At 44.4% G+C, this 23,577-nt stretch overlaps 1 protein-coding gene, 1 non-coding gene and 1 pseudogene across 2 annotated transcripts; 1 reads left to right on the top strand and 2 right to left on the bottom strand.

Annotated features, from left to right (window-relative positions):
• The first annotated feature begins 6,126 nt into the window (after positions 1–6,126).
• LOC129496876 (40S ribosomal protein S21-like) lies at positions 6,127–6,471 on the top strand. Its single transcript, XM_055305245.1, has one exon. It carries the CDS (start codon positions 6,168–6,170, stop codon positions 6,453–6,455), a length of 288 nt encoding a protein of 95 aa, XP_055161220.1. The 5' UTR covers positions 6,127–6,167; the 3' UTR covers positions 6,456–6,471.
• Positions 6,472–9,317: 2,846 nt separating this feature from the next.
• On the bottom strand, positions 9,318–9,425 carry LOC129498776 (U6 spliceosomal RNA). Its single transcript, XR_008662201.1, has one exon. It is a non-coding gene; the product is annotated as a U6 spliceosomal RNA (small nuclear RNA).
• Positions 9,426–23,068: 13,643 nt separating this feature from the next.
• LOC129498723 (U4 spliceosomal RNA) lies at positions 23,069–23,187 on the bottom strand (annotated as a pseudogene).
• Positions 23,188–23,577: the final 390 nt, after the last annotated feature.

Here is a 23,577-nt window from a genome sequence, read left to right as displayed (position 1 = left end):
CAAAAAGAATGAAATCTTGCCATTTACAATGATGTGGATGGAACTTGAGCACATTATTCTAAGCTAAATAAGTCAGAGAAAGACAAATACCATATGATTTCATTCATATGTGGAATTTAAGAAACAAAACAGATGCACATAGGGGAAGGGAAGGAAAAATAAAATGAGAAACGGGGAGGCAAAACATAAGGGACTCTTAACTATGAGAAACAAACTGAGGGTTGCTGGAGGGAAGGTGGGTAGGGGGTGGGCAACTGGGTGATGGGCATTAAGGAGGGCGCTCAAAATAATGAGGACTGGGTAACTTATGCAACTGAAGACTCACTGGATTCTACCTCTAAAACTAATAATAAGGTATATGTTAATTAAATTGAACTTTAAAAAAAATTTTTTTTAAGATTTTATTTATGGGCAGCCCCAGTGGCGCAGCAGTTTAGCACCGCCTTTGACCCAGGGCGCGATCCTGGAGACCTGGGATCAAGTCCCACGTCGGGCTCCCTGCGTGGAGCCTGCTTCTCCCACTGCCTGTGTCTCTGCCTCTCTCTCTCTCTCTGTGACTCTCATGAATAAATAAAATCTTTTTTAAAAATAAATAAATAATCACACAGAAGAATGCAAAATGAATACAGTTTGCTCTGAGAACTTGTAACAGGGGTGCCTGGCCCAGTCTGGCCATCCTAAAGTGAGATCTGAGGAAGGAGTCCAGCAGCGGATGAGCAGCGGGGAGGTGCAGAGAGGGAGCTTATGCTAGGCAGCTGTAAAAGTTCCCTCCCCCTTGGCTGCCCCTGTGGGCTCTGTTTGCTGGCAATCCTGACAGCATCTGCCACCTAGGAGGTCAGGGACTAATGTAGGGAGCCAACCTTTACCCCATACTTCCAGGAGAGGGCACCCCGCTCCTAGGTTTCGCTTTTGCCTACCAAAGTCCTGTGATAGCATAAACCTCCCAGCTGCCTTCGGAGACAAAATAGTTTATTACTCCCTCTTGTAGGAGAAACTAAGAGAGAATTTTGATGGATAAGGTTAGTAGTCTGTTGACTTGTTTTGAGAGTCTTTAGGGACGCCTGGGTGGCTCAGTGGTTGAGCGTCTCCCTTCCGCTCAGGGCGTGATCCTGGAATCCTGGGATCGAGTCCCACATCCGGCTCCCTGCATGGAGCCTGCGTCTCTCTCTCTCTCTCTCTCTCTCTCTCTCTCTCTCTCTCTCTCTCTGTGTGTGTGTGTGTGTGTGTGTGTGTGTGTGTGTGTGTGTGTCATGAATAAATAAATAAAATCTTTAAAAGAGAGAGAGTTTTTAGGCCATGGAAGCATCTGCTCTGGCAGTGGATAGTGACATTCACTATAATAATACTATCTGTACTTTCTATGCTCCACCCTATAGGTTAGATGCTGCGATTATACCTATTTTACAGATGAAAAAAACCGAGGTTTATAGTGGTCAACTGGCCCAAAGTTAGGAAGCACTGATAACATCTGACTCTTGGACCCCTCTTGATAAGCATTGTGCTATTCTGTTTTCCTATCATGTTCTTCCCAGTACCCCACCACACACTGGGAAGTACCAGATGCTGTATGTGAAGAAGACACAAGGGGGAATGACACAAAGACCCCTTTCCTGTGGAGCTCCATATTAGTGGGAAAAAAAAAGATTTTATTTATTTATTTATGAGAGACACAGAGAGAGGGGCAGAAACACAGGCAGAGGGAGGAGAAGCAGGCTCCATGCAAGGAGCCCAACGTGGGACCCGATCCTGGGGCTCCAGGATCATGCCCTGAGCTGAAGGCAGACACTCAACCGCTGAACCACCCAGGTGCCCCGATAAATAAAATCTTTTAAAAAAAATTAAAAATAAAAGAAAGGCATTTATATAAACCCTCATACACATGCTCATTCACACATACACATTTTCCTGGCCATCACACACAAATACACTTATATTCTCACTCACTCATACACATGCACACACATTCATTCATATATTCAGTACACACTTACCCCCACTTAGGTGTTCGACAAAGATTGGCCCTTGACCTATGCTTTAACTGTCACAGCCCTGGAGCCCAAGGTTCAACCAACACTCTGTGAGCTGTTTGTAACACCCCTCCCTTATGGTTCCCCTCCCTTTATTCCACAAACATTGCTGGCCACCCACTGGAGAGCAGACTACTGGGGAACATGGATGACTCAGAGCTGGCTCCTGCCCTCCAGGAACTTCCTACCTCTGGGGGAGAAAGACTCACCAAGAACCACCACTTAGACCATGGACACCAAGCCACATCTAAGCAAAGCATCCAGAAGGGAGGGAGGGAATGATGTATCAGCCTGGAGACTATGGAGGTTTCTCAGAGAAAGAGGCACCTATCTGGGTCTAGAAAGAAACAGGCAGAGAAAGCAGAAAGAGACCTGCTCCAGCATGGAAACATTTGAAAGTAGTCACGGCAGAGTTAAAAAAAAAAAAAGTGAGGGAAAATAGCAGCTAACATCAGGAACTCTTTCAAACCCTCCATGTAGGGGATCCCTGGGTGGCCCAGTGGTTTAGCACCTGCCTTTGGCCCAGGGTGTGATCCTGGAGTCCCAGGATTGAGTCCCACGTCAGGCTTCCAGCATGGAGCCTGCTTCTCCCTATTCCTATGTCTCTGCCTCTCTCTCTCTCTATGTCTATCATAAATAAATAAATCTTTAAAAAAAAAAAAACCCTCCATGTAGATTATCCTGTTTAACCCCCTCAATAATCCTATGGGATAAAAAAAAAAATCATTAACTACATTTTGTAGATAAGGAAACGAAGGTCAGGAAAACCCAGCTGATAAGCTGCAGAGTCAGGATCTGAACTCAGTTCCATCTAGCTCCAAAGTGTAGACTCATGGTGCCAGGGTTCTGCTGCTTTGGCTGTGATCACTTCTGCTTCCCACACATAGATACCCTTCCTCTTTCCCCTCCTGACACTAAAGGGGACCCTGACAGGGGCAACCATATAGTATCACTCTCCCCACTGCCTTCAAAATCTATCTAAGTATCCTAGTGTTTCCTGCCCAAGAAGAACTTTCTGGTAGTGTGCCCTCATAGACCATACTATATTGTTTTGGTTTGGGCAAACAGCTTTATAAATATTGTGCCTCTAAATTCTTCACAGAGGATTAAACGCCTAGAAGGCCAAGACTCCTCCAGCACAGCCACCAGGTCTTGGGCAAATCTGCATCCCAGCCTCTGGCTTCAGGACTGGCCCAGGGGAGCCACCTGGTTAAGATTTTTGGACTGGAAGGTAATCCTTGGGATGTTTCCCAGTAGATGATGTTTTCTGATACTTTGTATCAGTTGCCCCCAAAAGAAGGTATGAAGTATGAATTAGTTGCCCATTTTTTTAAATTTGAAGAGTTACGACAGAAATCCATATTTCTAAGTTCTCTTGAAAAAATGATCGGGGGGATCTCTGGGTGGCTCAGCGGTTTAGCGCCTGTCTTTGGCGCAGGGCGAGATCCTGGAGTCCCAGAATTGAGTCCCACGTCGGGCTCCCAGCGTGGAGCCTGCTTCTCCTTCCTCCTGTGTCTCTGCCTCTCTCTCTGTGTCTATCATAAATAAATAAATAAATAAATAAATAAATAAATAAATAAATAAATAAATAATGAATGAATGAATGAATAAATAAATAAATAATAAATCTTTAAAAAAAGAAAAAATGATCAGATCTGGGAATTGAGTGTATGTTGTCATATAACAATGGGTGGGAAAAAAAACAACAACAATGGGTGGGCAAGTCAGATGTTAGCTGCCCTCTCTAGATGGTATGTAAGTTCTCCAGGCCAACATACATCCTGGCCCTTGGCCCACTTAAGTTGTTCTGGCAGTCTGATCTCTGGCTTAGTTTTCTCAACAGTCCAGGATCATCCCAATGATCATTGGTTGCCATTCTTCCTTTTCTTTTTTTTTTTTTTTTTAAGATTTTATTTATTTATTCATGAGAGACACAGAGAGCGAGAGGCAGAGACACAGGCAGAGGGAGATGCAGGCTCCATGCAGGGAGCCCAATGTGGGGCGCGATTCTGGGACTCCAGGACCACACCCTGGGCCAAAGGCAGGTGCTTAACCGCTGAGCCACCCAGGCGTCCCATTTGTTGCCATTCTTATTTGCATTGCAGCCACTGAGTTGTTTGCCCCTATGCTAGATGTCTCCACATTGCAGGACTTCCTGTGTTGGTTATATTTACCTATCTTCTAGTTGCCACTGGGATCCTAAAATGCAAGCATTAACACTAATCCCTGTGGGGCACCTCGTTGGCTCAGTCTGTGGAGCATATGACTCTTGATCTCGGGTTGTTTGAGCTTCACGTTGGATGTGGAGATTACTTAATAAAATCTATTTTAAAAAATAATAATAACCCCTTAAACTCAAGCTTCCGGGATGGATCCTTGCAGCCTCCTTGTGAGGTGGGCAGGGCTGGAATTGTTACACATTTGACTAAAGAGTAAACAGGGGATGGGATCCCTGGGTGGCGCAGCGGTTTGGCGCCTGCCTTTGGCCCAGGGCACGATCCTGGAGACCCGGGATCGAATCCCACGTCGGGCTCCCGGTGCATGGAGCCTGCTTCTCCCTCTGCCTATGTCTCTGCCTCTCTCTCTCTCTCTCCCTGTGTGACTATCATAAATAAATAAAAAATTAAAAAAAAAAAAGAGTAAACAGGGGGGCACCTGGGTGACCCAGTTAAGTGGCTGCCTTTTGGCTCAGGTTATGATCCTGGGGTCCTGGGATCCAGCCCCACATTGGGATTCCCGCTCAGTAAGGTGTCTGCTTCTCCCTCTCTCTCTCTCTCTCTCTCTGCCTCTCCTCTGTCTTGTGTTCTCTCTCTCTCTTTTACTATCTCTCAAATAAATAAAGTGTTGAGCACTTGCCTTAAGCATCACAGAGTCAGCAGTGGACAAGTGCCTGGGGGTGGAACAGCTCACACCCAGATAGGGAGTTGGATATACCAGTGGTCATGTGGCATGAGGATTGTGCTCTGAGATCCTGGATCCTGCGGTAGAAGAGGACAGTCTAAGAGGAGGACAAAGAGCTTGGCACCACTTCCCCATGGTGGTCTGAGGCTAACTGTTGGTAATCTGTCCTGGCATCCAGTTAGCTATCACTATGTAACAAATCACCCATGTTTAGTGGCATAAAACAATAATAATTATTATTATTACCTTTCAGTTTGGGGTTTGATTGAGCTCAGCTGGGCAGTTCTTACTCTGGGTCTCTTGTGTGGTTGCAGTTAGATAGTGACTGGACTGATGTCATCTTGAGGGCTTCCTCATGCACAGGACTGCCAGGTGATGCTGGCTGTCAGCTGGGACCTCAGTAGGCGGTTGCGGGACACCTGCACATGGCCTCTTCATGTAACCTGGGCTTCCTCCTAGCATGGTAGCTGGGTTCCAAGGATGAGTGTCCCAAGAGAGAGCCAGGCAGAATTTGTGTAATCCTTTTTTTCTTTAAAAGTTTTTTTCCTGGGGATCCCTGGGTAGCTCAGCAGTTTAGCGCCTGCCTTTGGCCCAGGGTGCAATCCTGGAGTCCCCGGATTGAGTCCCGCATTGGGCTCCTGGCACGGAGCCTGCTTCTCCCTCCTCCTGTGTCTCTGCCTCTCTCTCTGTATGTCTATCATAAATAAATAAATAAATAAATAAATAAATAAATAAATAAATAAATCTTTAAAAAATAAAAACATAAAAATTTGGGATCCCTGGGTGGCGCAGCGGATTAGCGCCTGCCTTTGGCCCAGGGAGCGATCCTGGAGACCCGGGATCGAATCCCACGTCAGGCTCCCGGTGCATGGAGCCTGCTTCTCCCTCTGCCTATGTCTCTGCCTCTCTCTCTCTCTCTGTGACTATCATTTTTTTTTAATTTTTTTAATTTATTTATGATAGTCAGAGAGAGAGAGAGAGAGAGAGAGAGAGAGAGAGGCAGAGACACAGGCAGAGGGAGAAGCAGGCTCCATGCACCGGGAGCCCGACGTGGGACTCGATCCCGGGTCTCCAGGATCGCGCCCTGGGCCAAAGGCAGGCGCCAAACCCCTGCGCCACCCAGGGATCCCCTCTCTGTGACTATCATAAATAAATAAAAATTTAAAAAAAAACATAAAAATTTTTTTCCTAACTTTCTGCGCTCTAGCTCGTGGTGGCAGCAGCAGGTGCGCCCTCGACATGCAGAACGACGCCGGCAAGTTCGTGGACCTGTACATGCCGCGGAAATGCTCCGCCAGCAACCGCATCATCGGCACCAAGGACCACACGTCCATCCAGATGAACATGGCCAAGGTTGACAAGGTGACTGGCAGGTTCAACGGACAGTTTAAGACCTACGCTATCTGCGGGGCCATTCGCAGGATGGGCGAGTCTGATGACTCCATCCTCTGGCTGGCCAAGGCCGACGGCATCATTTCAAAGAACTTCGGACGGGAGAAGACCACAGATGGGGGACATTTGTCATAAATAAACAGTAAAACCCTCCCCGCACAAAAAAAAATTTTTCCCTAGCTTTATGGAGATATAAATGACATAGAACATTGTATAACTTTAAAGTATACAATTTGGTAATTTGACAAACATATGTATTATGAAAAGATGAACACAATAAGATTAATTAACTGTATACTTATCATTCGCCTCACATAATTATCAGTAATTCTTTTGTTGTGGTGGTAATAGTGGTGATGAGAACCTTTAAGATCTACTCTCTTAGCAATTTTCAAGTATGCAATACAGTCTTGTTAACTATAGTCACCACCTTGTACATTAGAATTTATTCGTCTTCTAACTGGAGGTTTATGTCCCCTGACCAGCATCTCCCCATTTCCCCACCTCTCAGCCCCTGGCAACCACCATTCTACTCTGTTTCTATGAGTTTGGCTTTTTGAGACTCCACATACAAGTAAGACATGCAGTGTTTGCCTTTATCTCTCTGATTTATTTCACTTATAACACCCTCAAGTCCATCAATCTTATCCCAAATGGCAGGATTTCCATTTTTTTTAAGATTTATTTATTTTAGAGTGTGTGCAAGCAGAGGGAAGGGCAGAGGGAGAAGGAGAGAGAGAGAATCCCAAGCAGGCTCCGTGCTGGGCTTGGGCTGATGGTGGGCTCGATCTCATAATCCTGAGACCATAACCTGAGCCAAAACCAAGAGTTGGATACCTAACCTACTGAGCCACCCAGGCACCCCAGGATTTCCCTCTTTTTTTTTTTTTTAATTTATTTATGATAGTCACATAGAATGAGAGAGAGAGAGGCAGAGACACAGGCAGAGGGAGAAGCAGGCTCCATGCACCGGGAGCCCGACGTGGGATTCGATCCCGGGTCTCCAGGATCGCGCCCTGGGCCAAAGGCAGGCGCCAAACCGCTGCGCCACCCAGGGATCCCGGATTTCCCTCTTTTATGGCTGAATAATATTCCATTGTGTGGGGAAAAGTGGCATATTTTTTCTTTATCCATTCATCCATCAGTGGACACTCAGGTGTTTCTACATCTTTTTTTTTTAAGATTTTATTTATTTATTCAGAGAGACAGAGAGATAGAGAGAGGCAGAGGGAGAAGCAGGCTCCATGCAGGGAGCCTGATGCGGGATTTGATTCCGGGTCTCCAGGATCAAACCCCAGGCCGCAGGTGGCGCCAAACCGCTGCGCCACTGGGGCTGCCCCATGTTTCTACATCCTGGCCATTTTTTTGGTACCACCTTTTATGATCTAGCCTTGGATTCATACTGGCATCATGTTCATCGTACTGTTATTTGTAGTCACAAAGACCCACTCAAGTTCAAGAGAAGGGGCCAGAGATTCTACCATTTGATTAGAGAGTGACAAGGTTCTAGAAGAGCATGAGGGATAGGAGATGTTGATGCAATCATTTTTGAAAAATATACTCTACCAGAAAAGGAGAGGGGAACTCTGGAGTCAGATGCTTGGGTTAGAATCCCATTTGGACTCTTTTGGCTCTGAGTCTGTTTCCTCATCTATAAAATAGGACTAATAATAGCACCTATTTCATGTGATTGTTGTGAGAATTGAATGACACAAGGTCTCAAAGGGCAGGGTACCTGGCACATGGCCAGTGTTCAGTCAATATCGCTGTTGTTAGGTTATTATGCAAAGTCATGATAGGCCATCATGACAGGTCATCATGACAAGTGTGAGTCACCACAGCAGGCCATTGCCTGTTTGTATGTGTGTGAGGAAACCTGGAGGTATGTTCAAAGCTGTATGTGCATGAGGGTCCAGGCACACATGCCCAGAGGAACTGATGAGTGAGTCTATGTGTCGGTGTGAGCACTTACCTAGGTGAGACCTTGGGTGGAGGCCTGCTCGTGTGTGAGGGCACATGCAAGACTCTAACTGTGTGTGAGTATGTAAGACAGGGGAGTGCAAATGACTGAGGGTCAGTGTGTGTCCACAGCTGTGCACAAGTAGTACTGGATATGGGTAGACTGAGCCATGAGGGTCCATGAGACTGTGGGTTATGGCCAAGCGTATGTGTCAGATTGTGTGTATATATGTGCATGAGGGTGTGTGTATCTGTCCATACTTGATGCTTGGAAAAAATGAGAAAATGTAGAAACAAAGGATGCTTTCAAACCTTCCCAGGGATGTTTGAATCAAATGAACCCTTGGGGACTGTGATCAGCTGGAAAGACAAGGCAAGCCAGGTGGAGGGATGTGGAGAAAGGCTTTTCTGAGGTTCATAATCACACTTGGGCTGAGGGCCAGGGGCCCTGTTAGGGCCAAGAGCTTCCCACACACAGTCTCCTCTTCAGCTTGGATGATAGCTCCATATCTGGGCCCTCCTCCTTCTCATTCCCATCACTATTAGTAGGTAATTTGTTCATTCATTCAAATATTTTTTTTAGTCATCTAGTTTATTCTTTTAATTTTAATTTTAATTCCAGTTAACACACAAAAATATGGAACACTTTGGGGTACCTGGGTGGCTCAGTCAGTTAAGTGTCTGCCTTTGGCTCAGGTCATTGTCCCAGGGTCCTGGGATCAAGCCCAGCCCTGTGTCAGGCTCCTTGCTCAGCAGGGAGTCTGCTTCCCCCTCTCCTTCTGCCCCTCCCTGCACTTCATGCTCACTATCTCACTCTCTCACTCTCAAATAAATAAAATCTTAAAAAGTAGGAAGTATGACTTGGGATGTCTGGGTGGCTTAGTGGGTGAGCATCTTCCTTTGGCTCAGGGCATGATCCTGGTCTGGGGATAGAGTCCCACAACAAGCTCCCTGCAAGGAGCCTGCTCCTCCCTCGTCTATCTCTCTGCCTTTCTCTGTGTGTCTCTCATGAATAAATAAATAAATAAAATATTTTAAAAAAATAGGAACCACTTCATGAATTTGCATATCAACCGTCCACAGGGACCATGCTGATCTTTTCTGTATTGTTCCACATTTAGTCTATGTGCTGTCGAAGGAAAGTAGTCATTCAAATATCTATTGAATACCTCCCATGGACCAGGAACCATGCTAAAGGCTGGGGATAAAGCAATGAACAAAGCCCCTGTCCTGGAGGAGCTAATGTCCTAGTTGGAGGGAGTATTATATACGTAAACACGTGTATCGTGGACAAACGTCCCATCAGGTGATTGTGAGGGCCGTGAAGAAAAATTAGAGGGATGAGGGTGACTTGGGAGGTGGGAGACACTCTAGAGAGGAGGTCAGGGAGGCTTGTCTGAGGAGCAGGAAACTGAGTTTTCAGGGGAAGACAAATATTTTAGGCAAAGGAAACAAAAAGCACCAAGGCCTTAGGTGAGAATGTGCCCAGCATATTCCAGGGATGACGAAAGGAGACCATTGCAGCTGCAGTGAGTTGAACTAGAGGCAGAGTGGAGGAGACTGGGTCACAAAGCTGCCAGGCAATGGAGAACCATGCGCTTCAGCAGGGGCAGCTGACCCTCCTTATTCTCCTTTGCCTTCTCCACCACCCTCATGTGTTGCTTTCCTACAGCTGCTGTGCCAACTTACCGTGGACCAGTAGCATAAAGCAACTGAAATTCTTCTCGCAGAGTTATGGGCACCAGAGTCCAAAATCAAAGTGTCACCAGGGTTACACTTCCTCCAAAGGCTCGAGGGGAGAATCCTTTCTTGCCTCTTCCAGCTTCTGGTAGCTCTGAGAGTTCACTGGTTTATGGACACATCCTGTCTCCATCTTCCCATGGCCTCCTGTTCTCCCTGTCTCTTCCCTCTTCTTGTCTCTTCGGAGGATGTTTATCATCGGATTTAGGATTTAAGACCCATCTAGAGGGGCAGCCCGTGTGGCTCAGCGGTTTAGTGCCACCTTCGGTCCAGGGCCTGATCCTGGAGACCTGGGATTGAGTCCCATGTCAGGCTCCCTGCATGGACCCTGTGTCTCTGCCTCTCTCTCATGAATAAATAAAATCTTAAAAAAAAAAAAAAATCTCATCTGGATAAACATTGTGAGATCCTTTTAAAAAAAAATTAAGATTTTATTTATTCATTCATGAGAGACACACACAGAGAGAGAGAGAGGCAGAGACACAGGCAGAGGGAGAAACAGGCTTCATGCAGGGAGCCCAATGTGGGACTCGATCCCAGGTCTCCCTCCAAGGATCATGCCCTGGGCTGAAGGCGGCACTAACCCACTAAGCCACTGGGGCTGCCCACATCTTGAGATCCTTAACTGAATGGTACCTGCAGTTCACAGGTTTTGGAATTAGGATAGGGGTATATCTTTTGAGGGGCTGCTGTTCAACCCACAGCACTTCATTTTTCTAGGATCTAAGGCAGACCAAGTTGGGCCTCTGTGGGTTTCAGTTTCCACCTTCGTGAAAGAGAAAAATGGTACAGACTCCTAGGGTTGTCAAGAGAGAAAGATGAAGTTGTAAATAAAAAGGTGTCCCATATGTAGGTGCCCGATATTGAATTGTTATTATTGGGAGATGTCCCCATGAAATTAGTCACTTTAGCAAGTTTCTTGAGCTTCTGTTGAGTGCAGAGCCTCTACTAGGCACCACAGGAGTTGAAAAGGAAGGGACAGGCCCAACATCAGATCCCCCTCCTGACACTAGTTGGCAAAGAGTCCTTGTCACCCTCACCCTTTGTTTTTTTTTTTTTTTTAATACATGGCTTTCTAGGCAAAGTTTTTTTATTTTATTTTATTTATTTATTTATTCATGAGAGACACACACAAAGAGAGAGAGGCAGAGACACAGGCAGAGGGAGAAGCAGGCCCCATGCAGGGAGCCCAACCTGGGACTGGATTCCGGGACTCCAGGATCACGCGCTGGACTGAAGATGGAGCTAAACCGCTGAGCCACCTGGGCTGCCTACCCTCACCCTTTGTGATGCTTAATTTTGTGTCAGCTTGATTGGGCCACAGCATGTCCAAATTAAACATTATTTCTGAGTGTCTCTGTGCGTTTCCAGATGAGATTAGCATTTGAATCAGTGGATTTAGTAAAGTAGATCATCCTTCCCCATGTAGGTGGGCATGATAGAATCCATTGAGGGCCTGAATAGAACAAAAGGTGGAGGATGGTAGGATTTGTTCCCTTCCTGACTGTTTGGGCTGGGACATTGATCTTCTCCTGCCTTTGGACTGAATTACCACCACCAGCTTTCCTGGGTCTCCAGCTTAGAGGTGGCACATTGTGAGACTTCCCTCTCTGTAATCATAGGAGCCAGTTCCTCAAAGTAAATTTCTCTCTCTTTTTTTTAACATGGATGAATTAAAAAAAAAAAAAAATGGATGAATCTCAGATACTAAGTTGAGTGAAAGAAGCTAAGCAAAAAAAGAGTACATGCTGTATAATTCCAATTGTATGAAGTTCAAGAACAAGCAGAACTAATTTATGTTTCTAGAAATTAGGATAGTTGTTACTTTGGCAGAGGGATTGAGTCTTAACTGAAAAGGGACCTGAAGGAGCCATCTAGTGGCCTGGAAATAGTCCAGGAAGAGTTTACATGAGTTTAACAAAAGTAAAAATGCATGAAGCTGGACACTTAGGACAGGTGCATTTTATTTACTTAACTTTATGTATGTTGTAACTCAATCACAACATTAATAAGTCTGCCAATATCAAATGTTGACAACGATGAGGAGTACCAAGACTTCTCATGCTTTGTTAGTAGGGGAGAAGCAAATATGCATAATATGCTTTCTGGGGAGCCACTTAGCAATGACTTGCAAAGTTGAAGCTGTGCATGCCCTTTGACCCACCAATTCCATTCCCAAATCTATATCTCAGAGAATATCATATGTGTGCACAGAAGACATGTACAACACTATTCATGGCATCATTGTTTGTAAATATGAAACATTAGAAGCAACCTGAAGGTCCATCAACAGGATAATGATGTGGTGTACTCATGTAATGTAATTATACATACTAGATGGGTTATAGAGAAGAGATAGAGAATCATAGGTAGTAGACCTAGAAGGGCCTGAAAGATCTCCAGCTTAGAGATGGCAGATTGATCAATCAAAGTGGCTTGATTTGAGGTTGACTTTATTTAGAGGAAGGATACTTGGTAAAATTTGTCCAGAGAGATATATTAATCTTCAGGGAGGTCTTTATGACGGCCTTGTTTCCTCTCTTGAGCCTTCAGAAAGGGTACTACTTCCCCTAGGGTCCTCACAAGCAGAGGCCTCTAATTTCCTGTCAACTCCATGCATCTCAGAACCTTCTCCATTCCCTAGTGCTCCTTGCATTGTTGTTTCAGTTGAACTGTCTGAGCCTCTCTTTCCTCACTTGCAGAGTGAAGATAGTTAAAGTACTGCCAAAGAATGAGCTTGGTGGCAATAATAGAAAACCAGACTAATAGGTTAGGGGACTTTGTCTTACAGGAAATCTCAACACAGGGAACTACTTGGTTTGTTTCACTGGCTTAATGACATCATGGCCAGTGTCTCTGTGATTCTGTTGGCCTTTTCCTCATGTTGTGGCCTCATGGAATATGTTGTTCCATGAATGACATAATGTCCATGTTCCAGGTAGAAAAATAAAGAAAAGTAAAGGAATGAAGGATGGGCAACCTGAGTCTCTTCTCAGAAAGCCAACGTGTTCCCAGTGTTCTCAGAAGTTTTACACAGTGGGTGTTCTCTTCTGTCTCATTGGCCAGAACTATATCACAGTGCCCTCCTAAGCCAGAAGTAGCTAGGAAGGAGAATATTGATGAGGTCAGTCACTAACCAACAGTATTCACACACACATAAACTTCTCCGGGGTGATATGAGGATTACAAGAGCATAGTGCCATCAGATAGCTAAAATGTAAAAGGCTGACAATATCAAATGTTGATGAGAATGTGGAGCAACTAGAACTCTCATACATTGTCAGTAGGAAAATAAATTGGTACAATCCCTTTGGAAACTATTGGGCGGGCAACCCGGGTGGCTCAGTGGTTTAGTGCTGCCTTCAGCCCAGGGCCTGATCTGGAGACCCGGGATTGAGTCCCGCATTGGGCTCCCTGCATGGAGCCTGCTTCTCCCTCTGCCTCTCTCTCTCTCTCTGTATCTCTCATGAATAAATAAATTAAAAACAAAAAAAAAGAAACTATTTGGCAATATATATGAAAACTGAATCTATATTTCCCTTATGATTCAGCAACATCCTAGGTTTATATGTCTAAGAGGAGTACATAAATATGTCTACCAAAAGGCATGTACATGAGTGTTCATGGCAACCTTCTTTTTTTTTTTTAAGATTTTATTTATTTATTCATGAGAAACACAGAGAGACAGGAAGAGAAATAGGCAGAGGGAGAAGCAGGCTCCCTGTAGGGAGCCCAATGCAGGACTCAATCCCAGGACCCCAGGATCATGACCTGAGCTAAGGCAGACACTCAATCACTGAGCCACCCAGGCACCCCTCATGGCAACCTTCTTCTGAAAACAACCTGATGCTCATCAACACCAGAACAGTTCAATTGTAGACTATTTGTACGACAGGACCCTGCATGACAAAAAGAGACAGGGGAGAAAGAAGAGGAGAAGAGAAAGAAACTCATACACACAACAGCATAACTTGCCCAAAGTCATGCTGCAAAGGTGGGATTCAAGTCCAGATGTGGTGACCCCAAATCCTGAACATCTTAGAGCAAATGGAATCTCCAAGTGGTGGGAAGGTAAATTAGAAAAGCCTTCTTGAGGGAGGTTTAGCAGTATTATTATTAAAAATGTAATGGCCTTTGACTCAGCAAGTTCACCATCACAACCAACCCTCGGAAATGTTTCCGTGTGGACAAAAAGAAGCATGTACAAGGATGTTGACTTCAGCATTGCTTGTCATAGGGGAAAATAGGAAACAATCCAAATATTCACCAACAGGGTACTGAGGTGCACTGTTGCATTTGGAAAGGCTCTTAGAAGTGCAATGGGTAAAAGTGTACACTCTTAGCTCAAATCATGTTTCATTCACTTGGAAAATATACTTATACCCTCTCTAGGCCTCACTCTCTTCCTATTTATCTATCTATTTATTTATTAAAAGTAAGCTTTATGCCCATTGTGGGGTTTGAACTCACAACTTTGAGATCAAGAGTCACATATTCCACCAACTGAGTTGGCCAGGCTCCCCTCTTTTTCACCTCTAAAATGGAAAAAATGCTTGTGATCAAAGGTTGTCAGGTTGAAATGAGATATACATGTGAATAAAATGTGAAGCCCAGAGGGAGGATGGGGCCTGGTCTCTTGGAGGCACTTGGGGTTATTTCCATAGCATACACAGTATAGACACTGGGTAGTAGTTAAAAAGAACTGAGGGGGTAGGGAGGCACACCTGGGTGGCTCAATCAACTAGGCCCTTGATCTCAGCTCAGGTCTTTTTTTTTTTTTTTTTTTTTTTCAGCTCAGGTCTTGATCTCAGAGTCATGAGTTCAAGGCTCATTGGCTGGAGCCTACTTAAAAATCAAAAACAAAAGCAAAAAAAACGGGGTTAGGAGGTATGCCCCCCCCCAAAAAAAAGGAGGTATGCCCCACTGGTTCAGTTGAAGAGCATTTGACTCTTGATCTCGGGGTTGTGAGTTTAAGCCCCATGATGGGTGAAGAGATTATTTAAATAAATAAATATTTTTTTTATAATTTAAAAAAGTAAAAAGAACTAGGATATCTCTATGTACTTGTATAGAAAAGACATGTGTCAGAACAATATGATCAAAAGCAAAATAATATTTTCCTATATGTTTAAGCCACAAATCCATAAAAAAACAAGATCTGGCAGGATGTGTACACCTGTATGACAGTATTACCTCCGGGGCAGAGGAGGAATTTTGCTGTTTTACCTCTGGGCTCTGACACTTACTAGCTATGTGATGTTGGGCAAGTTATAGTGACTCTCTGTGCCTCGTTTCTCACATCTTTAAAATGGGGATACACTAGCAGCCACCTGATAAATGCTTGTAGGGATTAAATGAATTAACATCCATGAATCATCTAGAATAGTGCCTGCAGCACAGTGTTGGATAACTGTTAGCTATTACTCATGAAATTAAATTTCTTTTCATTCTTTTGTGCTCTTCAACTGTGCTGAAACCTACTCTGTCTTCATCAGAAGTGGGGGACAGCTATCCCCTGCCTCACAATTCCTTCAGGGTTTTTTGTTTTTTTTTTTTTTTTAAGATTTTGTTTATTTGGGATCCCTGGGTGGCGCAGAGGTTTGGCGCCTGCCTTTGGCCTGGGGCGTGATCCTGGAGACCCAGGATCAAATCCCACATCGGGCTCCCGGTGCATGGAGCCTGCTTCTCCCTCTGCCTGTGTCTCTGCCTCAATCTCTCTCTCTCTCTCTCTGTGACTATCATAAATAAATTTAAAAAAAAAGATTTTGTTTATTTATTCATAGAGACACAGACACAGGGAGAAGCACGCCCCCTACAGGAAGCCTGACGTGGGACTCGATCCCGGGTCTCCAGGATCACACCCCAGGCTGCAGGCGGCGCTAAACCGCCGCGCCACCGGGGCTGCCCCCTTCAGGGTTTTAATGCAGAGGAAAAGCTTGAGAAAGTTTGAAGGATTGTCCTGGAGACACAGGGTAAAGACAGGCCCCGGGGTAGTGGAAGAGAGAGAGGCTGAGAGTGGGACAGTGGAGGAGAGGATGGACACAGCTGGACCCAGGCTCCAAGGACAGGGCCTCAGGACCATATTTCATCCAATTTAAGATCCACCATTGTAATACGCACTATCATTTTGTGTAACACTATGTACTTTTTACATGTTTCTCAGCTGTAACATGCATCCCAATTAAAAGGCAAACAGATGTGCATTGTAGACTCATTTGAATATAGGTCCTTAAAGCCCTGAATGATTATAATGCCCTCACCCTCACCCCCTCCCCTTTTTTTAATATCCTACTAGACTGTAAAATAAGTATAGCAGGATTTTCCCTGTGATGATTACTTTGAAGTTTTTTCCAGGGGTGGGAGGTCAGGGCGTGGTGGGGGTGGGGGATAGTAAATGTCAAATTCTTTCCTTAAACCATGTCTCATGTTCTTTGTTCCCATCCATGGGCTGAGTCAGCCTGTTGGGTGACCCAGGCCTGCCCTGGGGGAGGGCGGAAGCCACACAACTGAGTTCTTTGAGCCTCTCCCCGGCCCCGAGGGCAGCAGCAGCTGGAACCAGGCCCAGCTTTATGGGGGAACAATGGTGCCAGCCAGCTGCGGGGGAAGCAGGGCTGAGCAGCCTGGCCCAGCCTGGCCTGGTTCCAAAAAAGTGACCCTTGTACCTAAGGGGTCCACACCACTCAGGCAAAGGTCTGAGAGATCCCGGGAAAGTGGAGAGGAAACTGCCGCAACATTCCTGGTAAACGACTTTGTGCATGAAATCCAGGAATCTCTTAGCCAGAGGCCTGCGGGGCCCTTAGGATTGAACTGTCCCATTGTACAGAAAGAAAATCAAAGACCTCAGAGGGGCTAAAACTCACTCCAGGTCACACAGTAAGTCAGAGGCAGGGCTGGAGCCAGAATCCAGGTTCCCTCTGACTCACCAAGTCCACTGTCCAATGGATGATTTGTGCAATCTATTATACACATGCCCAGGTCATGCTGTTTTGGCAAAGTGTCTGACACATCGGATAAAGTATTTGACCCACGTAATCACTGGAATGAGATCCACAATTTGAAATGTGAATATCTCCAGGACAGAGGAGATCTCTGGGTACCTGCCTACCCCCATTCTTTCAAGCCAGTCTTTACTGTGACCTGGTAACTGCCTGGGTTCAAAGCCTACCTTTGCTATTTCCCATGTGCGTGACCTTGGGTAAATTCCTTTGTCACTGTGTTAGCTGGCCTCCATGAAGGACACCCATGTATGAAGACCCTTCCTACAATGATTAGAGCTGACCTGTGATTTTACCACTAGGGTGTTACAGAAATGACAATGTGACTTCTGAGGCTAAGCCAGGAACTACATTTCAGCTTCCTCTTTGGTCTCTTAGATCAGTTGCTCTGGGAGAAGTCAGATGCCATGTTGTAAGCACACGCAAGCAGCCCAATGGCGAGATCCACATGACAAGTAACTGATAAAACTGCCAACTGATTTGCCAGCTGTGGAGGCTGAGAAAAATCAAGGCCATTCCACCTCAAGTTTAGCATTAGCACAAGTACAGTCATCTTAGGCCCCTGTGAATAAGAGCTGAACTTTACAGGAACTGCAGGGAATCCCATATCAGAAAGACAACAGAGCCCACGTCCGTGGTAGAAAGTCCCATATTAGAATGAGAACAGAGCTCAATGCCCTTAAGCCCCATATTAGAATGTAAACAGAACTTGAGAAATTCCTCCACCCCTTCTGAAAATCCCTTAGACCAGCCTATAAAAAACCCAGCTGTAACCCACCTCGGGGTCCGTCCCTGCTCTGCTGTGTCGGGTACACTTGGACCCAAGCTCGAGCTTGTAAATAAACCCTCGTGTGTTTGCATCGGTGTCGGGTCCTTGGTGGTTTCTCGGATTCACAATCTTGGGCACAACACCAGCCCTGCTCATGAGCCATTGGAACTGGATCTTACAGCCACAGTGAAGCTTTAAGATGACTGCAGTGCTGGTTGACAGCTTGGCAGGAATGTCTTGGGGTGCCCCAGGCTAGAATCACCCAGTTAATCTGCTCTTCAATTCCCTACTTGCAGAAAATGTGTGAGATAATAAATGAATATTGTGGTTTTCAGATCTTAAGCTTTGTTATGCAGCAATAGAAAATGAGTAAAATCCTCTGCTTCCATTTCCTTATGTTTGAAATGGAGATGACAGTAGCATCTGCTTCAGAAAATCACAGTGAGAATCCAATAGAATGATGCTTGGGAATTAAAAAATAAAAAAAGAATGATGCTTGGGAAGGGTCTGGCTCCTGGCAAACACTCATGGAGCCAACATTGTTATTTTACAGTCTATTCTTTGAGAGCAAAGGTGAATACTGTGTGAGGAAGGTCCAGAAGGGAGGATGAGTAGCAACTCTCGGGTTCTTCTTTATCTTCCTGGCATCTCGGTTCTGACTCTCTACTTGCATACCCTCTCTGGGGACAGAAGTCCTAAGGGAACATCAGTCTCCTTTAGGAGGCAGGGTGGGAGCTAGCCACTGCTCCTCCAAGTATTCATCTGACAATCTGTCTCTGGCATCCCCACCTCTGCAGTTTATCTAGTAATTTCTCGCTCATCTGCTAGGAGGCCCTATCAGCAGAATTCACTTCTATTTAGCACTTCCCAGGGATATTCCCTGACCATTGACAGCCACCTGGCTAAGGATTGCTTTGCTCCTTAATCCATCTCTAAGAAGTAAGTTTAAATTTTAACTCTGCTACTGATTTGTCTTTTGTCAAATCGCTCAACCTTTTCAGCCCCATTTCCTCATCCGCCAAACAGAGGTCAGGAATTTTGCCTCAGGGTTGTTGGAGGAAGAAAATGAAGCAAGACAGTGAGATATGAATGCTTTGTTAAGTGGAAATAATAAATTGTAAATACCCCAAGCCTGTCAGTGGCTGCCCAGCTCCCTGCTCTGCCCTGTCCTCCCCACAGTCACACTGAATTCTCACATGCCTTCTTGCCTGGGGCTTGAGACCAATCTTGTTTTTTAATCAGGGAACTTTAAAGAGACTTGATTTCTTTAATTAGGGGTTTAGCTATAAATTGAAAATGTCCTCCAGTGCGGTGTTTCCCATGCCAAAGACCAGTTCAAAATAAACTGTTTTTAATAAAAAGTAATAAAATCACAATATACAACACTGATCTTAAATCTGAATGTAGGCGGCCCTGGTGGCTCAGTGGATTAGCACCGCCTTCAGCCCAGGGCGTGATCCTGAAGATCTGGGATTGAGTCCCACATCGTGCTCCCTGCATGGAGCCTGCTTCTCCCTCTGCCTATGTCTCTGCCTCTCTCTCTGTGTGTGTGTCTCTCATGAATAAATAAATAAAATCTTAAAAAATAAAATAACATTTTGTTTAAAAAAAAAAAAAAAGAAAGGAGGGCAGCCCCGGTGGCGCAGCAGTTTGGCGCCGCTTGCAGCCTGGGGCGTGATCCTGGAGACCCTGGATCGAGTCCCACGTCAGGCTCTCTGCATGGAGCCTGCTTCTCCCTCTGCCTGTGTCTCTGCCTCTCATTCTCTCTCTGTGTCTCTATAAATAAATAAACAAAATCTTTAAAAAAAAAAAAAAAAAAAAAGGAGGGCAGCCCGGGTGGCTCAGCAGTTTAGCGCTGCCTTCAGCCCAGGGCCTAATTCTGGGGACCTGGGCTGGAGTTCCACGTCGGGCTCCCTGCGTGGACCCTGCTTCTCCCTCTGCCTGTCTCTGCCTCTCTCTCTCTTTCTCTGTGTCTCTCATGAATAAATAAATAAAATCTTTAAAAAAAATAAATAAATTTTTCAAAAAAAAATTTTTTAAAAGGAAGGAGGTTTCAGGCTATATAGTATAAGGAGAGGGCACCCAGATGGAGCCCAGCAGCCTCTCTGAGTTGGGGAAACAGAGCTGAGAGTCTGGGAAGACTAAGAGTACCAAGGAGGAGAGAGAGAAAGAGAATTCTAAAGATCTACTCAAATATTCAGCTGAGTACTTACTAGCACATGCATATGAAGAAGCTGTCCAAGGACAAGGAAAGAACCAGACAAAAGGATTAGAGGAAACAGTGTTCAGTGCTCATGAGGGCCAAGAATAGTTAGTGCCTGTTTCCACCAGAAAGGCTGGCAAGCTTCATGATTCATAGGGCATTGGGAAGAATACACCGATGCATATTGCCTCAACAGCGGACTAATCCTGAGCCTACACTAAGCACTGCTTTGGTCCCACCTAATCTTAAAAGCAAGACTCTCAAAGGATCAAACTGTTTCCAAGTAAATGCATCCTAGAACAAAGTTCAAGAATACTCATAGAATTACAAAAATATTCAGCTGCCAACAAGTAACATTCATGATATCCAACATCCAATAGAAAATTTTACCAGATATGCAAAACAAGAAATAAGAGAAGAAAAAGAAATTGAAACTGACCCAGAACTGACATAGATGTTAGAATAAGCAGAGAAGATACTAAGAGAGCTATTATGACTGTATTGTACATGTCCAAAAAGCTACGTAGACACACAGAAGATATAAAAAATAAATATCTAAATAAATAAATAAATAAATAAATAAATAAATAAATAAATAAATAAAAATTAAAAATAAATATCAAGACGAGTGAGATTTTGTTTGTTTCTGGGCCACCTATTTTTTATTTGTTTCTTTTGAGACCACCTCCTTGCAATTTCCAAAAAGAAAATATAAAACAAGAAACAGACTTTGTTTCAGATACATAAACAGTGTGCTGGAGTTTAAAGCATTACTGATAACATTGTTATAGAAGAATGTCAGTTTGCTCCAGGGCACTTAAGTGTTCCTGAGGAATAAACGTGATTTCTATTTTCCTCCTACTGGGATGTTCTCAGGTATAAGTCACTGCTCCTGCATATTGACATATTTTCCATGTAGAAAATATGGAGCCCAGAAATCATGCTGACAGTTGTAGGCCATTCCCAATCCCATGCCAGAACTAAAGGCTAATGGCCAACATTCTTCTTTTAAAGAAGGTGAGAAAACAAGTCCTAATCAGAAACTAATCCCATTCTTCGACCACATCCATCTGCACCGGTCCCACTTCCTACCAGAATTCTGAATTCCAGGTGTTCTCTACCTGTGGCTCCTGATTTCCTTAAGATCATTCCTGAGAAGGGTAAGATTTTAAAATACACTGAATGAGGGGTGCCTGGCTGGCTGAGTCGGTGGAGCATGCAACTCTTGATCTTGGGGTTGTAAGTTCAAACCCCACACTAGGTGTAGAGATTACTTAAAAATAAAAAATGTTTTTTAAAATAAAATACACTGGATGGGATTAACAGCATATTAGACATTATGGTATGGAAGAAAAGATTAGTAAACTTGAAGATACAGCAATAGAAAAAATCTGAAATGAAACAGAAGAAAAAAATTTAGAAATAATGAACAGAGCATCAGTGAGCTGAGATAATGTTAAGCAAACTAATACACACATAATTGGAGTCTCTGAAGGGGAGGAGGGTGGGGAGACAGAAAATTTATTTGAAGCAATAATGGCTGGGACACTGGGTGGCTCAGTTGGTTGAGCCTCAGACTGTTGGTTTTGGCTCCGGTTGTGATCTCAGGGTCATGGCACCCCACATGCAGCTCTACACTCAGGAGGGAGTCGGCTTGGGATTCTCTCCCTCTCCCTTTTCCTCTATCCCTCCCCATACACACTTTCTCTGTCTCTGTCTCTCTCTCTCAAATAAATAAATAAATCTTTTTTAAAAATGGAACAATAATGCTGAAAAAATTCCAAATATGACGTTTATTTTTTAAAAATTTTTAAAGATTTTATTTATTTATTCATGAGACACACAGAGAGAGAGGCAGAGACACAAGCAGATGGAGAAGCAAGCTCCATACAGGGAGCCCGATGTGGGACTCCATCCTGGAACTCCGGGACCACGCTGAGGCTGAAGGCACTCAACCGTTGAGCCACCCAGGCATCCCTTATATTTTTATTTTTAAAATATAAATAAATATAAAATAGGGACACCTGGGTGGCTCAGTGGTTGAGTGGTTGAGCATCTGCTTTTAGCCCAGGTCCTGATCCCAGAGTCCTGGGATAGAGTCCTGCATCAGGCTCCCTGCAGGGAGCCTGCTTCTCCCTCTACCTATGTCTCTGCCTCTCTCATGAATAATTAAATAAATAACCTTTAAAAAATAATAAATATAAAATAAATATATTTTAAAGTATTTTTAATATTTATTTTATTAAAGAAAATATTTATTTTAAAAGATTTTATTTATCTATCTGACAGAGAGAAAGAGAACACAAGCAGAGGGAGTGGCAGGCAGAGGGAGAGGGAGAAGCTGGCTCCTGGCCCAGCAAGGAGTCCAGCAGATGCTAACCATAATTAATTATTAGGGAAATACAATAAAACTGCAATTAGAGGGATCCCTGGGTGGCGCAGTGGTTTGGCGCCTGCCTTTGGCCCAGGGCGCGATCCTGGAGACCCGGGATTGAATCCCACATCTGGCTCCCGGTGCATGGAGCCTGCTTCTCCCTCTGCCTATGTCTCTGCCTCTCTCTCTCTCTCTCTTTCTGTGCCTATCATAAATAAATAAAATTAAAAAAAAAATAAAACTGCAATTAGAAATTATCCTACTAAGGGGTGCCTGGCTGAGTCAGTTGGAGGAGCTTGCACCTCTTGATCTGAGGGTTGTGACTTCGAGCCCCATGTTGAATGTAGAGATTGATTACTTAAATAAATAAAAATTAGAAAAAAATGTAAAAAAAAAAAGAAATCTCCACACACCTATTAAAATGGCTAAAATTAATGAAGCTGACCATAGCAGTATTGGTGGAGCTGGAACTCTTTTTTTTTTTTAATTTTTTATTTATTTATGATAGGCACACAGTGGGGGGGGGCAGGGACACAGGCAGAGGGAGAAGCAGGCTCCATGCACCGGGAGCCCGACGTGGGATTCGATCCCGGGTCTCCAGGATCGCGCCCTGGGCCAAAGGCAGGCGCCAAACTGCTGCGCCACCCAGGGATCCCTGGAGCTGGAACTCTTATACACTGCTGGTTGGGAATATAAAATTGTACAATAATTTTGGAAAATAATCCAGCAGTTTCTTAAAATGTTAAAAGTACACTTATGTTTTCAATTAGCAATAATTGCGCCTCAGATAAACCTCATTGGCTACAATATTGCCACTGAGCAAAGCTACACTTACCTTATGATATAGAAATTTCACTCCTAGGCGTGTAGTCAAGAGAAATGAAAGCATATATCCATACAAAGATTCATATATGGGGCAGTCCAGGTGGCTCAGCGGTTTAGCGCCTGCCTTCAGCCCAAGGGCGTGATTCTGGAGACTTGGGATCAAGTCCCACATTGGGCTCACTGCATGGAGCTTGTTTCTCTCTCTGCCTCTCTCTCTCTCTTTCTCTCTCTCTTTGTGTCTCATGAATAAATAAATAAAATCTTAAAAAAAAGATTCGTATATGAATGTTCACAGCAGTTTTATTCTAATAAGTACATATTCCAAAAACTAGAAACAATCCAATGGTCATGCATAAACAAATGGTGGTATATCTGTACAATGATATACTGCT

The sequence above is a fragment of the Nyctereutes procyonoides genome, unplaced genomic scaffold, assembly GCF_905146905.1.
Source record: "Nyctereutes procyonoides isolate TBG_1078 unplaced genomic scaffold, NYPRO_anot_genome, whole genome shotgun sequence".
In the NCBI taxonomy this organism is placed as follows: Eukaryota; Metazoa; Chordata; class Mammalia; order Carnivora; family Canidae; genus Nyctereutes; species Nyctereutes procyonoides.
This window is presented reverse-complemented; position numbering and strand designations above follow the sequence as displayed.

Bases quoted from the DNA above. Each gene is read 5' to 3' on its own strand.
- LOC129496876 (XM_055305245.1), top strand. From the start codon at position 6,168: ATGCAGAACGACGCCGGCAAGTTCGTGGACCTGTACATGCCGCGGAAA.